The 23,323-nt window shown below is 28.6% G+C and overlaps 1 protein-coding gene across 2 annotated transcripts; it reads left to right on the forward strand.

The window, feature by feature from the left end:
• The first annotated feature begins 8,088 nt into the window (after nt 1-8,088).
• On the forward strand, nt 8,089-13,132 carry LOC117909368 (cytochrome P450 CYP72A219-like). 2 transcript variants are annotated; one of them, XM_034823386.1, is made up of 5 exons: nt 8,089-8,324; nt 10,822-11,039; nt 11,534-11,778; nt 11,949-12,336; nt 12,579-13,132. In XM_034823386.1, the coding sequence occupies exons 1-5, from the start codon at nt 8,180-8,182 to the stop codon at nt 13,002-13,004; spliced, it is 1,422 nt and encodes a 473-aa protein (XP_034679277.1). In that variant the 5' UTR covers nt 8,089-8,179; the 3' UTR covers nt 13,005-13,132. The 2 variants fall into 2 exon arrangements, with proteins under 2 accessions (XP_034679277.1, XP_034679276.1); XM_034823385.1 differs by having other exon boundaries at nt 8,106-8,324; nt 11,967-12,336.
• The last annotated feature ends 10,191 nt before the right edge of the window (nt 13,133-23,323 follow it).

The following is a 23,323-nucleotide window of genomic DNA, read 5'->3' on the forward strand; positions in this document are numbered from 1 at the left end:
CATCAATATCGTCACTAGCCTAGCATCAACTTTGTGAAGGGTACGTAGGCAACATGGAGAAAGTACATGAGTTCAATCACCACAAAAAAAAAAAAAAATGTATTAAGTGTTAGAAGTTAAATACCACTATGCATCCAAATCGAGTCAATTTGCAAAAGTGAGGACATTAACATTAAGTTGCATTAAGTGTTGAAAGTATAACACTATGTTGCATCAAGGTTATAACTTATGTACATAAGGATAAAGTGTAGATCCAATTTTACTTAAGAGTTAAAGTTTGGACATCGCTATACATCTAAGTCAAATCAATTTGCATGGGTGAAGACTTTAACACTTAAGTGTTGAGATATATAACACCACTTTACATTAGGGCTACAATTTGATTACATGAGGGTTAAACTTTAAATATTTATTTTTTTATATTTAAGTTTTAAAAAATTCCTCATGAATTTTTCAAGTAATTTTTTTAAAAATAAATAAATAAAAATAGCTAAAAGCAAATTTGTCTCTATAAGTGATAGACATGTGTTCGAGACAATGATCCATTGTGCAACTCCACCATAACATACATTTATATATGTTAAGTTGTCGTCCTCACCACCATCCTCATGATGAAGCATCCACATAAAATCATCTTCATTGTGAGCCATCCATGCTCGTCATGGTATGGCTCCACTAGTGCTACTCCACATGCACTTCGCCATGCTTCACCAAGAAGATTTATCCTCTTAATATATATATATATATATAGGGATGATAAATTGGAAGGGAAGATGCCTATGAAAAAAGGAAAGTGGATAATCAAATTAGAAACTTTCCTATTAACACACGGTCTTCTTTTGATACCAAGTGGAAAGAAAGAAAGAAAACAAAATAGTGTTTGGGAAAAGTGGGAAAAAGATATTTTAAAATAGGAAACTTCCTATTAAAATATTTCTTTGAAAAATAAAACATCATCAAATCAAAGAAGAATGAAGGTTAACTTCAAGATCTATCTTGTACACATGGCAAGGCATGTACATGTTGCGCCTTAAATTTGGGGTATTTGTAGGCATAAAATTTTTAGTGGATTAAATTATCACTAAACTGATCATCAAAATTGTGATCCTCTAGTTCAACAAAATTTGAACATGATAAGTGATGGGTTATACACATTGGACATATGACATATATTCAAAAGGTGACACATGATGAAATTTGAAAGGTTACAAAATTTAGTTTTGTAAATAAAATCAAAATTTCAAATTGAAGTCAAAAGAGAATTAAAAAAAAAAAAAAATTCTCTTGTTGGCAATTTTCCTTAATGAAGGAGACAAGTTGTTAAAAATCAAGGAATAAAATTCTTTGAATTAAACAACCAAATCTTGGGGATTCCAAATTTAATTCTATAATTTCATTTATAAATAATGGTGACTTCCTTCAATGAGGGAAATCGTTTGGCAAAATGACTCCACACAAGAAAAGAGGCTTCACAAAGAAGAAAAGGTTTTACAAAATCTTTCTACAAGTTTGAGAAATCTCAAAAGTACACATATGTTCTTCTCTTATCAACAAAGTCCGTCAAGAATAAGTCACTTTAGACCCTCAATTGACTTTCAAAATCAAGAAAACACTTTCATCATTTGCTTTATAGATTGTGATCAAAAAGTAAAAGAATCAAAGAGAGTATTTTTTTGTAAAGAAGATTAACATTGAGATTGCATCCCACAATTATTAAATTTAATAATTTTTTTTGTTCGTATTATTTTTCTATAGTTTTTACTTATTTTGTACAACTTTATGAAATTTGTACATGCAATCATATTGTTAAATTACCTTTAGTGATCATTCAACTTCCAAGTGAATTTACTTCCCATGCATGTGTACGTAGAAGAATTAATGAATTAAATCAACACTGGTCAAAATTATTACATTCAAGTACTTTTTTTTTTAAGATGCTTCTTCCTAAATGGTAAAACATGTTGGGTGAATTATGTAAATATGAGCTATCTAAAAAAACATTTGATAAATCTTAGATTAAATAAAAATAGCTTTATCATATTGTTTTATTGTTTATATGTTTTTAAAATTTTTAAATTTTCATTGAAAATCAAAATCAATTATCATGATTTTTAATTTTTTTTTTTTGTTATGATTCTTACTTGAATGTAGTTTTATCTTTTTTCTTAGTTAAAATGTTTAATTTTTTAATTAAAAAGATAAAAACTTGATTATGGTTCTATAATTTTGCTTTGTTAAATTTTTAATTTATATAAAATAAAAAATATTTTTCATAAAAATTGAATATATTTTTCATAAAAATTGTATTTAATCATTTATGTCAATTTTTCTTAATTTTATTAAAAATTAACATTTTTACATACTGAAATTACATGTTAATCAACACAACTATCGAAAAAAAAAGTACCACCTTTTTTATGAAAAAAACCAACACTAAAGCTTGTTAAAAGTAACACATTTTGTGTTACTTTTAATTTTGTGTTACCATCTTCCACAAAAGTTTCAATAAAATATATTTTAAATTTTGTGTTACTTTTAACACACTTTGATGTTATTTTTTTCATGTGGCACCATTTTTTTTTTCCAAAAGTTATGTTTATGCAAAAAAATTAATTTTTAATGAAATTAAGAAAATTGATATAAATGATTAAATACATTTTTTTGGGAAAAATATATTTTATTTTTATTTTATATAAATAAAAATTTTAAATTTTAATAAAGAAAAATATTAGAACCATAACCGAGTTTTTGTCTTCTTTAATTAAAAATGCTAAACATTTTAGTGAAGAAAAAAAAAATCAAAATCGTGGTCAAGTTGAATTCATAAGCAAAAAATTAAAATCATAATCATCAACTGTGATTTACTTATGAAAATTTAAAATTATAAAAATAAATAATATGAAAATACAATAAGATTTATAAAATAAATAAATATTTTATTTAGAAAAAATATAGAAAATCTCATGTCTTAATTCTCTAAATTTGTTCATCATATATTTATTTTTATATTAAATTTATTTATTATATATTATTATTTTATGTTTAAATATAAATAATTAAAATTAGTAAATATAAAAAGATGAAATATTAAAAAATTGAAATTAAAAAGATTTCATTAAGCCAACATATATGAAAAAAAAGAAAAACAAAAAGAAGATGGAGATATTATAGAGGGGAAAAGAAAAAAGGAAAAATCATGTGGTTAGTCATTGTCATATGTCAAATTTTTTTTTTAAAAAAAATAATAATAACGATAATAATAATGAGTTTATTTGTTTTGTCAAAGTAACAAAAAGAAGGGGGGGGAGGGGGGGGGCCGGGGGTGTTGAGGGTAAGTTTAGAATATTGATTAATTTTTGTGGCATGTTTTAAAGATTTTTTTTTCTTTTAAATCAAAAGTTAAAATTCTAAAAAATACAATTTTTTTTTAGATGATGCATTGTTACATGATTCTCCCAACATGTTTTCAAATTTAATTTATTTTGCAACAAAAATTTCAATAAATATGTTTACAATTATTAGTGAAAGTACGTAGAGAGAGAGAAAATATCTTCCACAAACTTTTGGACAAGAAATAAAAAAGGCATGTTTTTAATCGTTGTAAGCATTTAAAACAAAAAGTAAAATACGTGTTTTCAATGATAACAAACGTGTAAAAGCCGTCGATGAGACGATTCACGCTTATGGCTAACATAGATAACATTCAATTTGTACAAGATGTCGTCGATCCACGAGAGGCACGCATCCTCTACACTATTCGAAGGATAAGAGTTTAGACATGAATGATGTTGTCGTTTCTGGTTTCCAACAAACATGAGTCGATGAGTGTTAGAGCGTGTCCACGACCGACGTGTTTCTCACGGATTCTGTGATGCAGTGTCCATATCCTTTCATTGACTTGGTGTCGGTGAGCTACGAGAATTCATGAATCTCGATTATTAATAAACTTAAAGAAAATAATTGACTTTTCAAATTTTGAGATCATTTAGGTATGTTGGTACGATGCATGTGTATGTATCAATATATATATATTATTTATTTTTATTTTTAAAATAAAAAAATTAATAGTATTGTGTATATAAAAAATAAATTGATTTATGTTGGCTTTTCCAAACCCTTTCACTTTATTTTTCTTTTAAATTCAGCATCTCTTGTCACGAACTTCACTTATAAAAATTAATAAACTTGAATTACTTGAAACTCGTTATTTGATAATTAAGCTCACTTATAATTATTGATAATAAACCTATTCCAAATTTTTAGAGAGGAAATTTTTCGATTTTTTTTTTAATATATATATATAGTAATTAAAAATCCAATTAAATTAAAAATAGTTAGGAAAGTTGAAGAGAATGTTTTTATTAATTATTAAAATGAGGTTGTGTTTATTCAAAGTTTAAAGTTGAGGGATACTTGAAGGAATCTTGTAGAACCCATTGGAGTTGAAATTCAAGTATCATAAAATGTTAATAATTATAATACCTTATGAGCTAACGCTAATCACAATTTTTCTATTTTTGAATTTTCAAAGTTTAGCTAATCTAGGTCGTGTATTGTGCATGATTAGATGAAAGACAACTTCAACTTGAGAACTTGAATTAGATACTTTGTACTAACACGAAATCGTATAACACATTGAGTACCCGATTATCCTAAAACATTAAACTATTGGGATTTAAATCATAATTTTGCTCTAACAAAATTAAAAGAGGTATATAATTCATTCATTTAAATTTGAGCTATAAATGATAAAATGGATTAATAATTATTATAGATCTAACAAATTATGATAAGCATATCAATGTATAGGTTTCAAAAAATAATAATTAATCACTTGTGCCTTCATATATGACAAAATCAGTATTTCATAAGCTAAGTGAGGAGGCAGATTCATGGGTTCTTAATCTCACAAGTAATTATAGCTTGGTGGAACTGTTGGTAAATAATTAAAATTGGAATTAGAAGTCCAATATAAGCACGCAACGATGGGCCCATAACATTTTGTTACGTCTGGAGGTGGGTAACACATTGCATAGTATGATATGATTGAATAATTTGCTTTGTAAGTTTTACATTTGATTTTTCGTGCGGCAAAAAAATTCAAATGATTCCTTTGCAAATGTACAAAAATTCAAATATCACTTCCGTTAGCTCATTAAACACGGCAATTCCTATAAAAATTTGGGATAAATTCTTAAAGCATGAAAAGCCATGTACAAATTCTCTAAGCAGTCATTGACAAAGAGCTTTGCTTACCCAAAATCCAAATGCTTTCTGAAGTTTCACATGAGAGTTGGAAAAAATTTGGTGACTCTTTGGCCTCGTTGATCTCGCTTAGGTGATACTCCGCATGATGAAATGAATGACGATGAATATTTTATTTTTATTAATATATTTTTTGTTCGTAATGAATTTGGTGATTTCAATCTTGTGTTTGGATATATTTAAGAAATAAGTTAAGTTTGATTGATAGGATAAGATAGGATATGTATATGTTAAAATGTCATATATACCACTAAACAGTTTAGGGTATTGTTTTAAATAGAATATGATATCTTTAAATATTATATCAAAAAAACATAATAAATGAACCCAACTTATTCTATGTTTAACCAAATATAAGATAAGATAAGTAATATGATATATTATCAATTTATTTATTTATTTTATTATTTTTATATGAGATATGTTAATATCATATTAAAATATGGAATATGCATATCTTATGTAAAATAAATTTAATTTTTTTTATATCATTTTTTATTGTTTTATATACTTATTTTGCAAAAAAAAATTTATAAATTATAGTTATAGTTAAAAAAGAAAAACTAAACAAATATTTATAAGATATGTTACCATTCTTTTATAAAGTTTAAATAAATGATTAATATAAACTAAATACAGTATAAGATATATTACCATTCTTTTATCATATCTTATTTTATATCTAACAAACCAAATATAACCATAATATTTAAATATTTAATTGATTATTTGTTTTCATTTCAATGTTTGGTAATAATATGAAGATGCAAATGTAAAATGATATTAATTGAAAGAAATATTCTTACGTATAGTTTAAAATATATATTTTTAATTTTTAAATAACTTTTTAAGTCTTTTTTTTTTGCTAAATAATAAAACTAGAAAATAGTATTTATTCAACAAATAAAATTAATCATAAAAAGTCATACAAACTTGTAAAAATAAAGGGATAAAATAGTATTTTTATTTTTTGTTATCATTTCTTACCGAGAGGTACTCAAAATACCTCTTGTTGGAGAGCAATTAAAGTTAGGTTTCTAGTTAATTATTTTTTATTTTATCCCTATCATTTGTTATCCAAATATGAAAATATAGGTGAAAAAATGAATGAAATATTGATTCTCAAATATTTGTTTGTTATTATCTGTGCTAAAATGGGGAGTAATCTTTCTCTACTTATAAAATGCTGACATTTTGTTACGTCTGGAGGTGGGTAACACATTGCAAAGCATGAATAATTTGCTTTGTAAGTTTTACATTTGATTTTTACGCTCCTTTGCGCGCGCGGCAAAAATATTCAAACGATTCCTTTGCAAATGTACAAAAATTCAAATATCACTTCCGTTAGCCCATTAAACACGGCAATTTCTATAGAAATTTGGGATAAATTCTTAAAGCATGAAAAGCCATATACAAATTCTCTAAGCAGTCATTGACAAAGAGGCTTACCCAAAATCGAAATGCTTTCTGAAGTTTCACATGAGAGTTGGAAAAAATTTGGTGACTCTTTAGCCTCATTGATCTCGCTTAGGTGATACGCCCGCATGATGAAATGAATATTTTATTTTTATTAATATATTTTTTCTTTGTAATGAATTTGGTGATTTCAATCTTGTATTTGGATATATTTAAGAATATAGGTTAAGTTTGATTGATGGGATAAGATAGGAAATATATATGTTAAAATGTCACATATACCACTAAATAGAAAATGTATATTTTAGGGCGTTATTTCACATAGAATATGATATCTTTAAATATTATATCCAAAAAACATGATAAATTATCTCAACTTATCCTATGTTTAACCAAATATAGTATAAGATAAGTAGTAGGATATATTATCCATTTATTTATTTTATTATTTTTATATGAGATATGTTAATCTCATATTAAGATATAAAATATGCATATCTTATGTAACATAAATTTAATTTTTTTTGTATCATTTTTTATTTTTTTATATACTCATTTTGATTTTTTTTTTTATAAATTAAAGTTATAGGTAAAAAAATAAAAATTTTAAAAAAGTTTATAAGATAATATTAATGTATGATATATAAATTATTTTTTTATATTGAATAACATAATAGAAAAAAAATATTTATAAAGTTTAAATTAGTGATTAATATCAATTAAATACAATATAAGATATATTACCATTCTTTTATCCTATCTTATTTTATATCTAGCAAACCAAATTTAACCATAAGAGTTAATTATTTAATTGATTATTTGTTTTCATTTCAATGTTTGGTAATAATTTGAGGATGCAAATGTAAAATGATATTAATTGAAAGAAATATTCTTACGTATAGTTTAAAATATATATTTTTAATTTTTAAATAACTTTTTAAGTCTTTTTTTTTTGCTAAATAATAAAACTAGAAAATAGTATTTATTCAACAAATAAAATTAATCATAAAAAGTCATACAAACTTGTAAAAATAAAGGGATAAAATAGTAATTTTATTTTTATTTTTATTTTTTGTTATCATTTCTTACCGAGAGGTACTCAAAATACCTCTTGTTGGAGAGCAATTAAAGTTAGGTTTCTACTTAATTATTTTTAATTTGATCCCTATCATTTGTTATCAAAATATGAAAATATAGGCGAAAAAATGAATGAAATATTGATTCTCAAATATTTGTCTGTTTATTACTCACGTGCTAAAATGAGGAGTAATCTCTCTCCTAAAATGCTTCACATGAACAACCTTATAAAAGGACTCCCACTCCCTCGGTTTCATCATAAACATAAACGTCTCACTCTTTCTTAGTGGAAATGGAGATAGCATATGATTCAATTTTAATCTTCTGTGCCTTTGCTCTTTTATCATTGGCATGGAGAGCATTTTATTTGGTGTGGCTGAGGCCGAGGAGGCTTGAGAGGTGCCTTAGACGGCAAGGCCTTATGGGAAACTCTTACAGACTATTGCACGGAGACGCAAAGAAGGCTTCAATAATGTTAAAAGAGGCCAACTCAAGACCAATCAATCTCTCAGATGATATAGTGCCGCGCGTCATTCCTTTTCTCTATAAAACCATCCAGCAGTATGGTATGCAATTTAAATTTAAAAGCTCTACTTGTGATATATGCTGTAAATTAAGGGACCGTTCATGTGTTTTATATCTATATATATATATATATGAAATGGATTTGAATCCATATACCCATATTCTTCTTTTGTGATTGTAGGCTTGGCTTCTCGTTTTGGATTCTTCCTTGTCCTCTGAAGAGAGTTCAATTCTCATGTATCAGTTTTGTTTATTACTATTATTTTCATCTCTAAGGAATCTTTCTATCTTTTATTTACATTATTTTTCCTAAATCTATTAATTCAAAAAATTTCAGAAAGACAAATAAATCGAATCATTTAATTTTCTATTACTTCATAAGATTCTTGTACACTCTTGAAACTTGGTAGTTCTTTCATTTGAACTATCCAATGGAGATGATGTTATTGAATATTTATGAGTTGATAATGGTTGGATAGCGAACTCTCATAAACACTCTCTTATTTTTCTTCAAAGAGTTGATGACTAACCTAATTGTCTTATTGTATACTCTAATCCCGTGTTTCTTCAAATAAACTTGATATTTCTATTCATGATGATATTCTCATTATTTAGATTTTATTACTTGTAATATTTGGGGCTTGAGAGATAACTTACAAAATGTGTATTTTCTAATTTTGTTAGTTTTGATTGGATACATGAACATTTGATACTTCCTAACACTTTGAAATGTAAAATATGAGGGACTTTTTTTGTTGTTTTTTCATGGGAAGTTTGTCACAATGCTTTAATTCATACACTTTGATTAGGAGAATAGTTTGACCGGTAAATCACATAATCAATTTCCTTCGCAAAATTTTTTTAGATCTTTTTAAAAAACTTTTTAACATAATTTTGGCTATGTTAGGAATAATTTTAATTTTTCTTTCAAGCTCTGAATTTTTATTATGAAGAATATGATCTTTCTTTTCAAATTGGCTTCCTTTCTAAAGTATTAATTAGTAATGCTTCTAAACTCATATGCATAAAGACAGCAATTTTAACAATTATAACATTGAATTTGAGACTTATTATAAGTTTCATTTTGTTTTTCCTTCAACTGCATCCTCTTCCATGTGCTCTTGAGGAGTAATATAATTTATTTTTTATTATTTGATGAATTGAAACTACCTCTTCATTTATTTTCTTTGTCATTATATTTTGATGTTTTTTTAATTATCAAGATCTTTATTTTCCTTAATTGTAAGCTTAATTTGTTTGAAGAAGTTGTTTTGGTCTTTCATATTTATTTCCATGGGGTTATGTTGATTTTATGAGTTGATGAAGTGTCATAAAATCCAAATCTTTAAATTGTTCCCAATAATATGAAAATTGAAGTAGCTTTTCAATATTATTCAAACTTTTACCCCTTCTTTTCAGTATATTTGTAATTACCATTACTCTTGAAAAATAATCAAATATTGATTATTTTGATTCTTTCATTCAAAACTTCATATTCTTCTTCAAGTATCTGAAAATTAATTTTTCTTACCTTATCGACTTATGTGTTCTCTAATATCTCATGCTTTCATGCTTTATTGACGGTGGTTGCACTTAAAATATTTTAAAAAGTTTTTTCATCCATTACTTGATAAATAAGGGTAAAAACTTTCGATGTTTTTTTTTTTGTTTCTTTTATATGTATATATATATTTTAAAAATCCTTTTGATTTTGCATAAAGTGGTTTCATATTGTGGCTCATTGTCTATTCTTTTTTATTTTGCACACATCTTGAAACTAAGTAAAACCATTCTCTTGATACTCTAGGTCTTGAAATTAGTACTTTTTATATATATATATATATATATATATATATATATATATAAATAATTGAAAATTAGCATTGTTTTCTATTTTAAATTATAAATAAAGAAAAATTATGTTCAAAAACTATTTTAAAAAATACTTTCTAAAAAAATGGTAATATGATTTATATTTTTTATATTTTCTTTTGAAAAAACATTTAATTAAAAAATGAAAACTATTTTTAAAAATAAAAATTGAAAACCTTGTTTAGTACTATTTTTATATGAAAATAATAAAAAGAATTAAATTTCATTCATTGATTATCCATTAAATTTTATATGAAAAAAAATATCCTTACTTATAATAAGAGTAAAAAGATTCAATATCTTTAAAAAAGAAAAAAAAAAGTTAGAAATGAGTAATATTTAATTGGGAATAGAAAATGGCAAAAATAAAATATAAAAAAAATTGAAATTTATACTCACTATGTGCCTATGTAGGGGTTAAGGGTATTTTAGGAATTAATGAAGAATAATATACTTCAATTTAATTTTTACACTTTATTTGGGTCTTAAGCTTAAATGTGTGTGATATATGGATTTTTGGTCAATTTTTGGGCCCAGCTAGGTCCAAAACACAATTCTCCCTTATCTTTTTCTTATGACTATGATACTAGGTTTTTTTTTTTTTTTGGAGTGTTAGGACTAATCACAAACAAACAAAAGCATAAAAATATAGGTGTGATGGTGTAGGTAAAAATTCCTTCACGTGGGTTGGTCCAATTCCGAGAGTGAATATCATGAAGCCTGAACTGATAAGGGAGGTCTTCCTCGAGGCTGGTCGCTTTCAAAAGCAAAAACCAAATCCGCTAGCCAATTTTCTTTTAACAGGACTTGTAAGCTATGAGGGTAAGAAATGGGCTAAGCACAGAAAGCTTCTGAATCCAGCATTCCATGCAGAAAAATTGAAGGTGATTTTCATTCTTATCTTACTTTTAAAACAATCCAGATACCCTTTTTGTTATATGTATATACATTTGCTTCATAGTTGAGAAGGGGACAAGTTTGTAATATATGCAGCAAGATAATAATTAAAATTTTTCCCTTCATCAAAGTACTTGTACAACTTGATGACGTACTGGTAGCTAATTGTTCCCTGCTGTGAAATTTACTTTTTTCTTTTTCCTTTTTGTATCAAAAGTATTTTGTTGATCCGCCAAATTCTTAAGAGCTGCCAAGATAGCAATTATTTTGTTTTTTCATTTTCCTCTTAGTTTCAACAACAGATTGTGTAGTCTGTTCTTTCAATGGGAAATTGTTTTTGTTTAGTTTAGCTATATCGCACTATATGACATGCTTGTTTCAGAAATTCAATGATAATTAGTTCTACTAGGATGAAAACATTGGATTGCTGATCGAAAATGTGTTAACTTGTTTTATTTATTTAATTTGCTCTTTCCCACAGCTTATGTCACCTGCATTTCATTTGAGTTGTCGCCAAATGATAAGCAAAATGGAGGAGATGGTATCCCCAGAGGGGTCCTGTGAATTGGATGTTTGGCCCTTTCTAAAAAATTTGACAGCTGATGCCCTCTCTCGAACATCATTTGGTTCTAGCTATGAAGAAGGAAGAAGGTTATTCCAACTCCTACAAGAACAAACATATCTAACCATGGAGGTCTTTCAATCAGTATACATTCCTGGATGGTGGTAAGCATAAAATATTTTTAAGTTTGGAAACTTGTAGTATATATATGTACCATCTTATTTTTATATAAATCTCATGGAAGTTCCAAGAAAATGGAGTAAAATATATGAATGAACAGTTGTATATTTCTTTATATTTTTATTTTTTTCTTGTTTTGATCATTTACATGCAGGTATTTGCCAACGAAAAGGAACAAGAGGATGAAGAAAATTGACAAAGAGATGAACACATTGTTGAATGATATCATTACCAAAAGAGATAAAGCAATGAAGGATGGCAAAACGGCTAATGAGGACTTATTGGGTATATTAATGGAATCCAATTCTAAAGAAATTCAAGAGGGAGGAAACAGTAAGAATGCTGGAATAAGTATGCAAGAAGTCGTTGAGGAGTGTAAGCTATTCTACTTAGCTGGCCAAGAGACTACCTCAAATTTACTTCTCTGGACAATGGTTTTGTTAAGCAAGCATCCAAACTGGCAAACACTGGCAAGGGAAGAAGTTTTTCAAGTTTTTGGGAAAAATAAGCCAGAATTTGCTGGCTTAAGTCACCTAAAAGTTGTAAGCATTCTTAATCCATTACTCACGTCAAGAATTTTCAGAAAAAAAAAACTTTTAGGACTAAGTTTTAGTACTTAATTTACTATTTGGCGAACAACTATGTTCACATTACCTGATTACCTAAAACATATCATTGATACTTTAAAAAAGTATATCAACTGTGATTTTTAATGATTTGCAATGTTCAACTTCAGTAACAAATTTCTCATTCTACATGACCTCTAAATATTTCTCTTCCACAGGTTACAATGATTTTCTATGAGGTCCTTAGGCTATATCCACCAGGTGCCACACTTAATCGAGCTGTTTATGAGGACATCAATCTGGGGGAACTTTATTTACCATCTGGAGTGGAGATTGTACTGCCCACCATCCTAGTGCATCATGATCCTGAAATTTGGGGAGATGATGTGAAGGAGTTCAAACCAGAGAGGTTCTCTGAAGGTGTTATGAAGGCAACAAAAGGGCAACTCTCCTACTTTCCATTCGGCTGGGGTCCTCGCATATGCATCGGACAAAACTTTGCAATGGCAGAAGCAAAAATGGCGCTGGCAATGATACTACAATGCTTCACATTTGAGCTTTCACCATCATATACTCATGCTCCTACTTCTGTTTTAACTTTGCAACCCCAATATGGTGCTCACTTGATTTTCCATAAAATCTAGTATCTAAACCTCTGTTATCAATAATGGGTTTGATCTTTTGTATTTAATTTTTGTATTCTGATGATTAAATATGATAAATAAACAGGAATGCTGTAAGTTCAACTCTAAAATCCTAAATTTTTTGTTTTTTTGTTTTTTTTTTTAATTCTATTTATTTTTCAAAGCTTGACAACAACCCATGATTAAGAGTAAGAATCCTGCTTATAAATCAATATTTTTTTTTTTTTTTTTTTTTTATCTACTTATGTCTAATGTCGTAAACTATTGCTACACAGGCTTGTCATACTCTTAAACCCAATTTAGAAGCCAGACTGTAAGTGAATCTCAGTTATGGATTAGAGCTTAGAGGGAAGTGAATTGGTGCTTTATAACAGTTTTAAAAAGTGACCCACAAAAGTTATCTTCCCTGCTTTTCCTTTTCCTCAAATCTTCAACCAAAAAAAAAGGCACATGCAAAAAAGAATGCAACAACACTCTCCCAAACATTTTAATATATGCAAGCCACAAGAAAATAATATTTAAGCTATAAAATGAACCAAAACAGATATCTAAATTGGAAATGAGAGACAAAGACACAATGATATAATGTGAAAAATTTTCAAAGAGATAAAAAACAGCGGGTTGATTATAATCGCAAAATCTATTATGAAGAAGACATTGAGTATAAGGTTTTGTGTATCCCAAAACCCCCAACTCTCTTTTGGAGTTCTTGCCTAGTACCTTAGGAATATCAGCTTCCTACCATCTTCATGTAGAACCCTTTTAGAATCCCTTCCAACATGATTTCAACCTCTTCTTGATATCCACACAAGAAAACATTTGAGTTTTGTCCTAATATATAGAAAACAAGAATAGTAGTGGAAACAAAAAATCAATCGACACATTTGTTAGAAAATTTCTCATTTAAATTTGATTTTCAAACCAACTATCCAAAAATTTTCCCAAGACACAGTCCCAATATAGAAAAAAAAGATAAAAATCTAAGAAGCATACCCAACTCTTATCACCATGAATCCTTAATTTGAAAATGAGTTTAAATAGTAAGGTTTCAAGTTTAATCTAATAGCTCAAATCAAATAAGAGAGAAAATTAAATTAAATAGGATGTGATTGAAATGTGATCCTTCGAAAGACTAGAACATTCTATGTACTAGTTGATCTATCACATTTTAGTGTGATCGATCAAAAAAATAAGCCAATTGGTTTAAAACAAATGGTTTTGGCACCCTTTAAGCTTCAAACCTAATTTTTGATAGAAGTATAATAATAAAAAATCTGATTAATCAATTTCTTGAACCATCAACTACTTTAAAATAGTTATCGTTTCCTCTAACTATCTTGAACCATGACCATCTTTGAAATGATAAGAGTTTAAGGAAGAATCTAAAGGATGTGGAGAAGTATAGAATGGAAATTTTGGCTTGGAATTTACAGTAACATAAAGACACCCACAATCTTTGAAACAAAACCATTTATAACATGAAGAAGTACAAGTATGCCCATTTATGCTCGTACAAGCTATATAACACACTCACTCAAACTTGCAACCTACTTAGTATGAAATCTACAAATGAGACTCAACAAAATTCACAACTAATAGCAGTTGAACAAGTAATCATAAAACAACAAAAGCAATTATCAAGCAACATCAACTTGTACAATTCTCTCCTCCTTTTGCCCTAGAAAGAGAAAAGGGAAGGAAGAAATTTGTTCAAAAACCTGAAGATAAATTAACAATGGAAACAAATAGTGGACCAATAAAGAAGAGAACATTCAAATATACCAACCATGCTCTAAAGTTGAATATCTAAAAAGAAACTCTAATAGAGCACATTCCTTCTAACATATATTAGAAAAGTATTCAATATGGGCATCCCTCCCCCCTAACCCCTCCCATGGGATTAGACACGAAGTTATGATTATGAGGTCTACCAAAACAACCTTTTTATAAGTACGAAAGAACCACAATTAAGCATGAGAGTGCAAAAAAAAAAAACACAAACATACCCACATTAGTTCCAATCTTCAATACCACACACACATGTGATCCAATTGTCAAAACCAATACTGAAAACACTAAGAAACTAACACCAACACTAAAAACTAGCTCTGAATATCCTAGTTCTTTTTTGTCTGAAACCTTGGCACAAATCTCAAGAAAGGTCCCTTGATAAAGATTCAATGAAAGATAGAGGATCAAACCCTAAAATAAAAAATAAATAGTCATAACCAACAATGAAACCACTAGTAGATAAGGAAGGTAAACTCTTACTAAGGCGTCAATCAATCAAATAGACTACGATGAGAAGATTAATGAATTAACCAAAGAGCATTTCTAGCTACTTGAAAATGAACATCAAAATGAGAAGAAATTTAAAAACCTTACTGTGAGATATTTAACACAACCTAAGTTCAAATTAGTCAAAACTAACTACCAAACATGAAATTAACTGATTCGATGGAAACTCTATGTTACTAGAGAAAAGGGCTGACAGAGACATTCTTGACGGTAGTAACTGAGGAAATGTAGAAGAAGACCCACGTGCCAAAATGTGAATTTAACGTGCAATTAAAATTTAGGGCTGGTTAAAAAAATTGCGGATTTTTTTTTCTTTAAAGATGATTTTTTTTTTTTTAACAAAAAAGGTTCCATCCATCATGAAGGATTAATCATCAATGCGATCATGCAATCACATTTCTCAGTTTTGGTCAAATACAATTGATCAATGTAGTTGATCAATCACCATTTCATTCATACAGGATCACTTCTCAGTTTTTCTTAAAAGATAGTTGATCGATCAACATTTTTCGATTATACAAAATCAACTCTTGGTATTGCTTTCAAACAGTTGATAAATACAGTTGATGAATCACTATTTCAATCAAGAGCAACTCTAGATATTGCTTACAAAAATAGAATCAATATAGTCGATTAATCGGGCTAAGCTAAAAATAACCAAAAATAAGCTAAAAAAAATCTATTTAACCTTAGGAAAAAGCAAAAATGATTTTAAAACAAATGATATAAACCCAAACACAGATCAAAATAGAAATAATGAAGCTCAAAATGTTAATCACCAAGCATTTGATTATTTAGATGCATAATAAATGAAAATACTACCAGGAGACTACTTTGAGCTAAAAAAGGCATTGAATAGAAGAAACTTAATAATCTATCATATGCAAAGATAGTAACCAAGAGATTATTAACACTATCAAGTAACTTGTAGACTCTCTATTTTATCTTCTTAGCACATGTAGTACTGGATGTCTTCCTGTACTTCTCTTTTGACTCGTAGTCATCCTTTGGTAGCCCATTGATACTTGCACACTTTACTCCTTCTAAGCCACCTTTAGGGACCCTTTGTTAAGGTGTTTATCGGGACCCTCATTGTGACTTTGGTAGCCTCTTTTGAGTTTAGTTTAGCATTCTTCACTTAGGTGCACTTTTAGGCACCTTTCAGGTAGGTTCACCTGTTTTAGTTTACTTAGTTGCATTTTAAGTTTTTTTTTTTTTCCCTAGTTTATAATAGTTTAGGTGCACTTTAAGTTAGTTAATTTAGATGCATTTTTTTTAGTTCACTAAAATTTGGTAAGCTATAATCTTTTAACATGTTTCAATGTAATTTTTTTAATAACATATAAGTAAACAATCTTGGTAAGTTGAATTTTTTTAAGTGTTTGAATATGAAAATTTTAATGGTATGTATGTAAATAAATTTTTGGTAAGTTGATTTTTTTAAGCGTTTTAATATAAAATTTTTAGTGGTATGTATGTAAATAGAATTTTGATATTAATGGGCATATGCATGAATTCTAAGTTAATTTTTTAAAGTGTTCGAATATAATATTTATAACGCCATGTATGTAAACAAATTTTGGTAGTTAATATATATATTTTTTTAAATGTTTCAATGGAAAGTTGGCCAAGTAAATGTTTATTGAATGGTGAAATTTTTTTAGGTGAAAAACAATGGAAAGAAATTTTTGAAGAGCACACACCATGAGAGTAATAGCCACGCATTAGCAGGGTAGCAGCCATGGCATTACTGGAGCAGTAGCCATGCATATTTGGGGGTCTCCATTCACGCATAATGGCATTCTCCAAAAGGAGATCACGCATAGCCGAGATTCAAGGGAACCAGCATGCTGCCATATGGAAGGAAAACAACTAGAATTTTTTCTTTTTTTGAAAAAAGAAACACGCATGCACACACACATGAGGATATTCATGAGATTCACCTTCCATTCAAGAGGTCTACGTACAACTGCCATAAAGAAAAACATCACACCTTAGGAACCATGTAGATAGGGCTGCCGGGGAATAAAAAATCTGGATTGCTCGCACCTTAGGAGCCTCTCCACACGAACGCACTGCAACTTGGAAAAAGGAGGCTGCACTACTTTCGGATCGCAATAAGTTAGAATTCTGTTTTGTTTTTGTTTTGATCCACCATCTTTTTAATTTGAAAAGTTAGATTCTATGTTTGAAAGTTTATGTTTTTAGTTTGCTTTGATTTATTTTAGTTAGTTTAGATACTTTTTTAGTTTTAGTTCATTAATAAAATTGATCTCATGTTTGAAAGTTCATATTTTTAATTTGCTTTGACTTAGGTGGCATTTGTTTTTTTAGCTTAATAAAATTGAACTTATATTTAATATTAAATAATGCTTAATAGTATTAAGTATTAAGTTGTTTGTTTTTTAAATATTTTATTTCTATTAAGTATTAAGTTGTTTGTTTTTTTATATACTAAAATCTAATATCTTAATATTTTAATGTATTAAAAAAATATAATTTAACGTATTTCTAAAAAGTTCAAAATAATAAAATTGTTATAATAAATAATTTATCATTATCATTCTTACAAAAAATAATTAATATATTTATTTTTTATATAATTAAAATAAAATATTTAAACTTAATAATCTGAAAAATAATGGATTGATAAAACCTAAATCAAATTAAAGAAAAAACATAACAATTCAAATACATATTTTCAAATATCTAAAGACATCACATTTTATGCTAATATCTAAACATTGCATTTCTTACAATGGTAAAAAGTTAAAAATGACAAGTTAACTAAACACTTGAAAAAGTTCATTTGTGATTTGGTCTCAGAATTGTTGCATGAATTCTTGATCAGATGCGGCAAAAAAACTGCTTGTAGTTGAGTTTTGATTTTGATTTGCATTGTCACTTTCAAATTCCACTTCATTGTCATATTCAGAAAATAATATATCCACAACTAAGATTTGTCGAAGAAAATTGTGAATGGAGAAGCATGCCATGACAATTTTTTTTTTAGTAGTAAACGAATAAGGTGCCATTCTCTTCAATATTGGGAAACACATCTTAACAACACCAAAAGCATGTTCAATGACATTTCTTAATCTTGCATGACATTGATTGAATATCTCCTCTTTTCCTACAGCTTTACCACCACTACGAAAATCACTCAACCAATAGCGCACATTACGATTTGGTGCCATAAAACCTCTAGTGTGTGTGTATGTTGCATTTACTAAATAATATTTTTCTGAAAAAAAAAGAGAGGATTGAGTTGATTATTATAATGAATAAATACAAATTATATTAAAAATAATGAAAATATAATATTTACCTGATGGGGGCATTGGAAAACTATATATGTTGCGGGTTACGGATAGTTTCCGTCAAGACTCTTGAATCATGAGCTGTTCCTTCCCATCCAACAACAACAAACCTAAATATCATGTCAAAATCACAAACTACCATAACATTCTGAAAACATTCTCCTCTCCCACGACCTTGATAAGGTACTTGTTGATTAGTAAAAATGTATGCATGGATAAGAGTTCCATCAATTGCACCAACAGCATCCTACATGGTAATAATTCTTTAAAATATAAATAATTATTTGTATATGAGAATAATACAAATATGATATGAATAATTAGAAATAAAAAATAATATACCTTAAAAATTTGTCTTAGTCGATGATTGGAGATACCATTTTAACTATCATTGAATGATGGAGTAATCATCTCTTTTGAGAAATTCACCATGGCCACCAAAACCTCATGGAAGTATTTGTGAATTGTTTAACTTGAGTGTTGGAATCTATTCTTAATCAATCGATTCCAAAGATTATGATTAATAGTCATAAGAAACATGGCTATTTTCTCTTCAACATTCAAATGCTTACTATCAACAAGCCATCCTTTTTTCTCGAAACATGTGACATAGAGAAATAAATCCATGTTTTTCCATCTACATTAGTTCATAACATGTGCTAGATGAACCATCTAAAAGCTCTTGAATGAAAAGTTAACTTGTAAATGATGATGTAGAGACTCGTTCCTTATTAATGGATGAGTCACTTAATAATTGGAGCAACAACACAACCAATCATTTTTTTAAAACTCTTGTCACTTCTAACTTTGTATCTTCATCTTCACTTGATGATGATGAACTTGAACTATTTGAGTGATGTGAAGGATTCTCCATAAGAATATCTATTATAAAAAAACAATAGTTATGAAATAAAAACGTAGTAATATAATCAAATAATTATAACAATGTATGAGTAACAAATATCCAAAACAAATATCCATAAAATGTAGAGAGAAAGTCTTATAATTGGAAAAGTTTAAATGTATCAAATATACAAAACAAACAAACCAAATGTACCAAATTAAAATCATCATATAAGTCATATACCCTATGCATTCCACAAATCTAATACAAATATTTAAAAAGTTATTTTCGCAAGCTTTGAATCCATCCCATTCGCTCTTCGTCACTTTCCATCTCCACCCACACCTCTCTATACTCTTTCTTCTTGCAAAATGCATTAGTTGCTACATAGTATAATGGATCCTCATAAGTCAAGAGTCTCTTCAAAATCTTCATGCATTCTTTGACTGAGGGTCCTTCAAAATTCTCCAACACATTTATTATTCTATTCATTTCTTCTTGAGTTTGCTCTTTCTTTCCTTTCTTCTGTTTTTTCTTAGAACCTTCTGCTTCATCATTAGTATTTCTTGGCAAATTATCATCTTCTTCTAAACTAATTGAAGTTTTGCTAGGCATAGATGTAGAATGTGTTGATGATTCCTCAGCCCAGAAGCTATCACTCCTCCAGAGCTCCAATTTTTAGACCCAATAGCTAACACTCCTCCAAACAATGCCTCTAATTCTTCCACATTTACTAATGGTTTAAAACGGAATTGTTTAGCTTCTGGATATTTCTATTTTACAAGATAAACAACAAATTAGTCATGCATACATATATAAGACAATTATTTTTAAAATTCACTCAAATCCATAAAAAAAAAAAACTACCTGTAGATATTCTTCCCATTTTTTAGCTGCCCAATCAAAAGTTTTGGTTATAGAGTTGTAACCATGCCCTATCATAGTCATCATTTAACTCCAAATGAGATATTGTCTTTTCATGTAATCCCACCCATTATTAAGTTGTTTTGAAATATAACGTTTTCCAAGTAACTTCTCCAACTCTTCAACAATTCGAGGCCAAGCACTAGACTTTAAACCTCCACTTAATCTAAAGCCTTTCTTTTCCTCTTGAAGACAAAGATCAATAAAGTGCTTTCTTTGGATGGGGTCAGTCCAATTTGCCCTACTATTCTCAACATTTTGACTCATTACTATACAAAAAACCAACCAACATTAATGATTAATTTTCAATTTTCAATTAGAGACAATAAATATATAGTTTGGATGATGGAAGAATAGACAACAAATATCAATCCATTCACATGTAACCATTCTATGTAGAGAATGAATTCATCTAGCATAAGAAACATTAAAACCCAAATTATGCTGAGAATGATTTCATCTTATAAACATTAAAAATTGATCTCTAGGAAAAAAAAATATTGCAAGAATCAACTGTGTCTAGTATATTGGCATCAGAACCAATGCCTGGTATGGAAGTAAATTTCATGGAAAAATGTCTTACAATCAAAGTTCAATGCAAGTGTTCATATACCTTCACTAAATTATGCCCATATGAAATGACCTAAAGCAATTCTAGTCTTGTTCAAAGGAGCAGGAACCGGTAGTCTAAGGGGTAGAAATTGAAGGGGAAAAGCTAAAGCTAAACTAGTTTGGAGCCAAAATTTTCCACACTGAAGGACTAATCTTAACCTTCATTCAGGTTTGCTAACCTTGTCTCAAACAGATGGTTATTGTGCATCCTAAACCCATGATATTCATATGTATATAGTTGACAACCAATAAGTCCAGGTAAGATCAAAAGTTCAAAACTGCCCAACATGAAACTTTCCTAGTTGCAAGTTGGGTTCAAATTTTTAACCCAACTCTGCTCCATTATCAAGATCAAACCAAAACCTAACTACCTTACACAATTAATGAGGGAAAAAAAGCCTTTGTTTGACTCATCAAGCACTTTAGCAGCAGTTTCTCAGCCAATATGGTGCAGGCTTATCTTGAAATTTGATTACACACAATTAATTAGGGTATTTAGAGAATAAACAGGTAACTACTAAACACTCTAAGACACTTAACATCTACATAGATGAGTGTACATGTTAGCTATGGCACCAGTTTTTGTTTACTTTGTGATTTGATGTGTGGGTTTCTTTCCCTGACTTTATTTTCTGAACCAAATTGTCTGATTAGCATGGAAAAATCATATCAAGGGAGGAGCTTGAAAGAATCCTGGCCAAAGAGAAGACTCAAGAACTGGAGGTAATAAAATCTTTAATATGAACTATACACTATACACTAAAAGTTAATTTTTTTCACCAAATTTATGGTTCCATCTATTATTTTGTTCAAGAATATTAGAAATACATGCGTAAGCTTTTTAGACATACATACTTTTATGTTCCCAATATAGGGCATGTATTCTCTAATTTAATTTAATAATTTCTTTTATTTTCATTGATTTCATTCTTATCTAAGAAGGTGTTTGTACATACTTTGGTTCATCTGAGTCGGGAAAAGAGTTGGTTGTAAACTACTAAACCGTAATTTTCATTTTTACTTTTTGCAATGCAGGCAACATAGTACATTGAGTATGATTCCTCTTTTGGTGAAGAAGAGGAGCAAACCAAAGTGCTAGAAGTTGTAGCCTTAACAATGTGGTATGCAAGCTGAAACCGAAAAACTACAAGCAGGCTGAGACGATGTGCACACTTAAGGCACGTTCAATAAATATAATCAGAACACTGTATGGTAGTATTGTCATGATTCGTGGGTTTTTAAAGAATACAAACACTTACTTCAAGATTCATTGTGGGTTTCTTGGTTGATAATTGTTGGGGTTTATACATGAAGTAATATGATGTTCCATGAAAGTATGACATGAAGATGTTTGACTCTTAAAATATTTGGTTCATAAAATAAATTATCATTACATGGAGTTGTTTGATTTTTATAAACAAATTTATAAAATATTTCATAAACAAATCAGCCCATATTTCGAACAAAATTCAATCCAGATTTCAAAGGGAAAATCAACCCAAATTTTTAAAGATAAGGCAACACACATTTTGACCAAAATTCAATCCAGATTTCCAAGGAAAATCAAACCAAGTTTTTAAAGACAAGTCAACCTACATTTGACCAAATTTAGTCTAGATTTCCAAGGAAAGTTAGCCCAGATTTTCAAAGACAAGTTAGCCCAAATTCTTACCAAAATATACTCTAGATTGTTATTGTCATTGTTTAAGAATTTCACAATAACAAAAATGGCTAATTCTTATGTGCAATTTGTGATTATTGTTATTATTTTATTTGGTAGGTGATTCGCGCCCGATTGGTGTTCCAATTGATTTAACTCAATTGATGTGCTTTGATCTCAATCCTCAGACGGGAGTAATCAACAAAATTTATAAACCTATTTCACCATATACCGGGGTAGCATTTAGCTAGCATAGTATAGTGGCTCTAGGGTCGTTCACTGGGATGGGTTTTCACTTCACAATTGATATTAATTCAAAGATGAATTGGTGCCTTTTCATTTCAAGGTTAGCTTTAAAAGAAAACATAAAGACGTTTGAACAAAGATTGGTTTTAAGCTAACCAAAAATAATAGTAACTGATTTTAATTATAAAGAAAAGTGTTTCTTGGAGTTTCAGATCACTAGGCTCAGATTCCTCATACAAAAAGGAGAGTTCCGGTCACTTGATTCTTTTCCTCGCATTAGAGAATTAACATATAGTTAATTCTCTAACCGGTGTGATACAGATGCTTCCCCTTAATGGGTTCAAACACTAAATCCCTTTCACTGATGCAACTTGCAATGGCTCGTGCCTCTCACCTAGCATTTGCCATTCAAGGT

Source organism: Vitis riparia, chromosome 19, assembly GCF_004353265.1.
Source record: "Vitis riparia cultivar Riparia Gloire de Montpellier isolate 1030 chromosome 19, EGFV_Vit.rip_1.0, whole genome shotgun sequence".
In the NCBI taxonomy this organism is placed as follows: Eukaryota; Viridiplantae; Streptophyta; class Magnoliopsida; order Vitales; family Vitaceae; genus Vitis; species Vitis riparia.

Bases quoted from the DNA above. Each gene is read 5' to 3' on its own strand.
- LOC117909368 (XM_034823386.1), top strand. From the start codon at position 8,180: ATGGGAAACTCTTACAGACTATTGCACGGAGACGCAAAGAAGGCTTCA. The intron at 11,779-11,948 runs GTAAGCATAAAA...ATTTACATGCAG, and splicing joins GTATACATTCCTGGATGGTG to GTATTTGCCAACGAAAAGGA. The intron at 12,337-12,578 runs GTAAGCATTCTT...TCTCTTCCACAG, and splicing joins GCTTAAGTCACCTAAAAGTT to GTTACAATGATTTTCTATGA.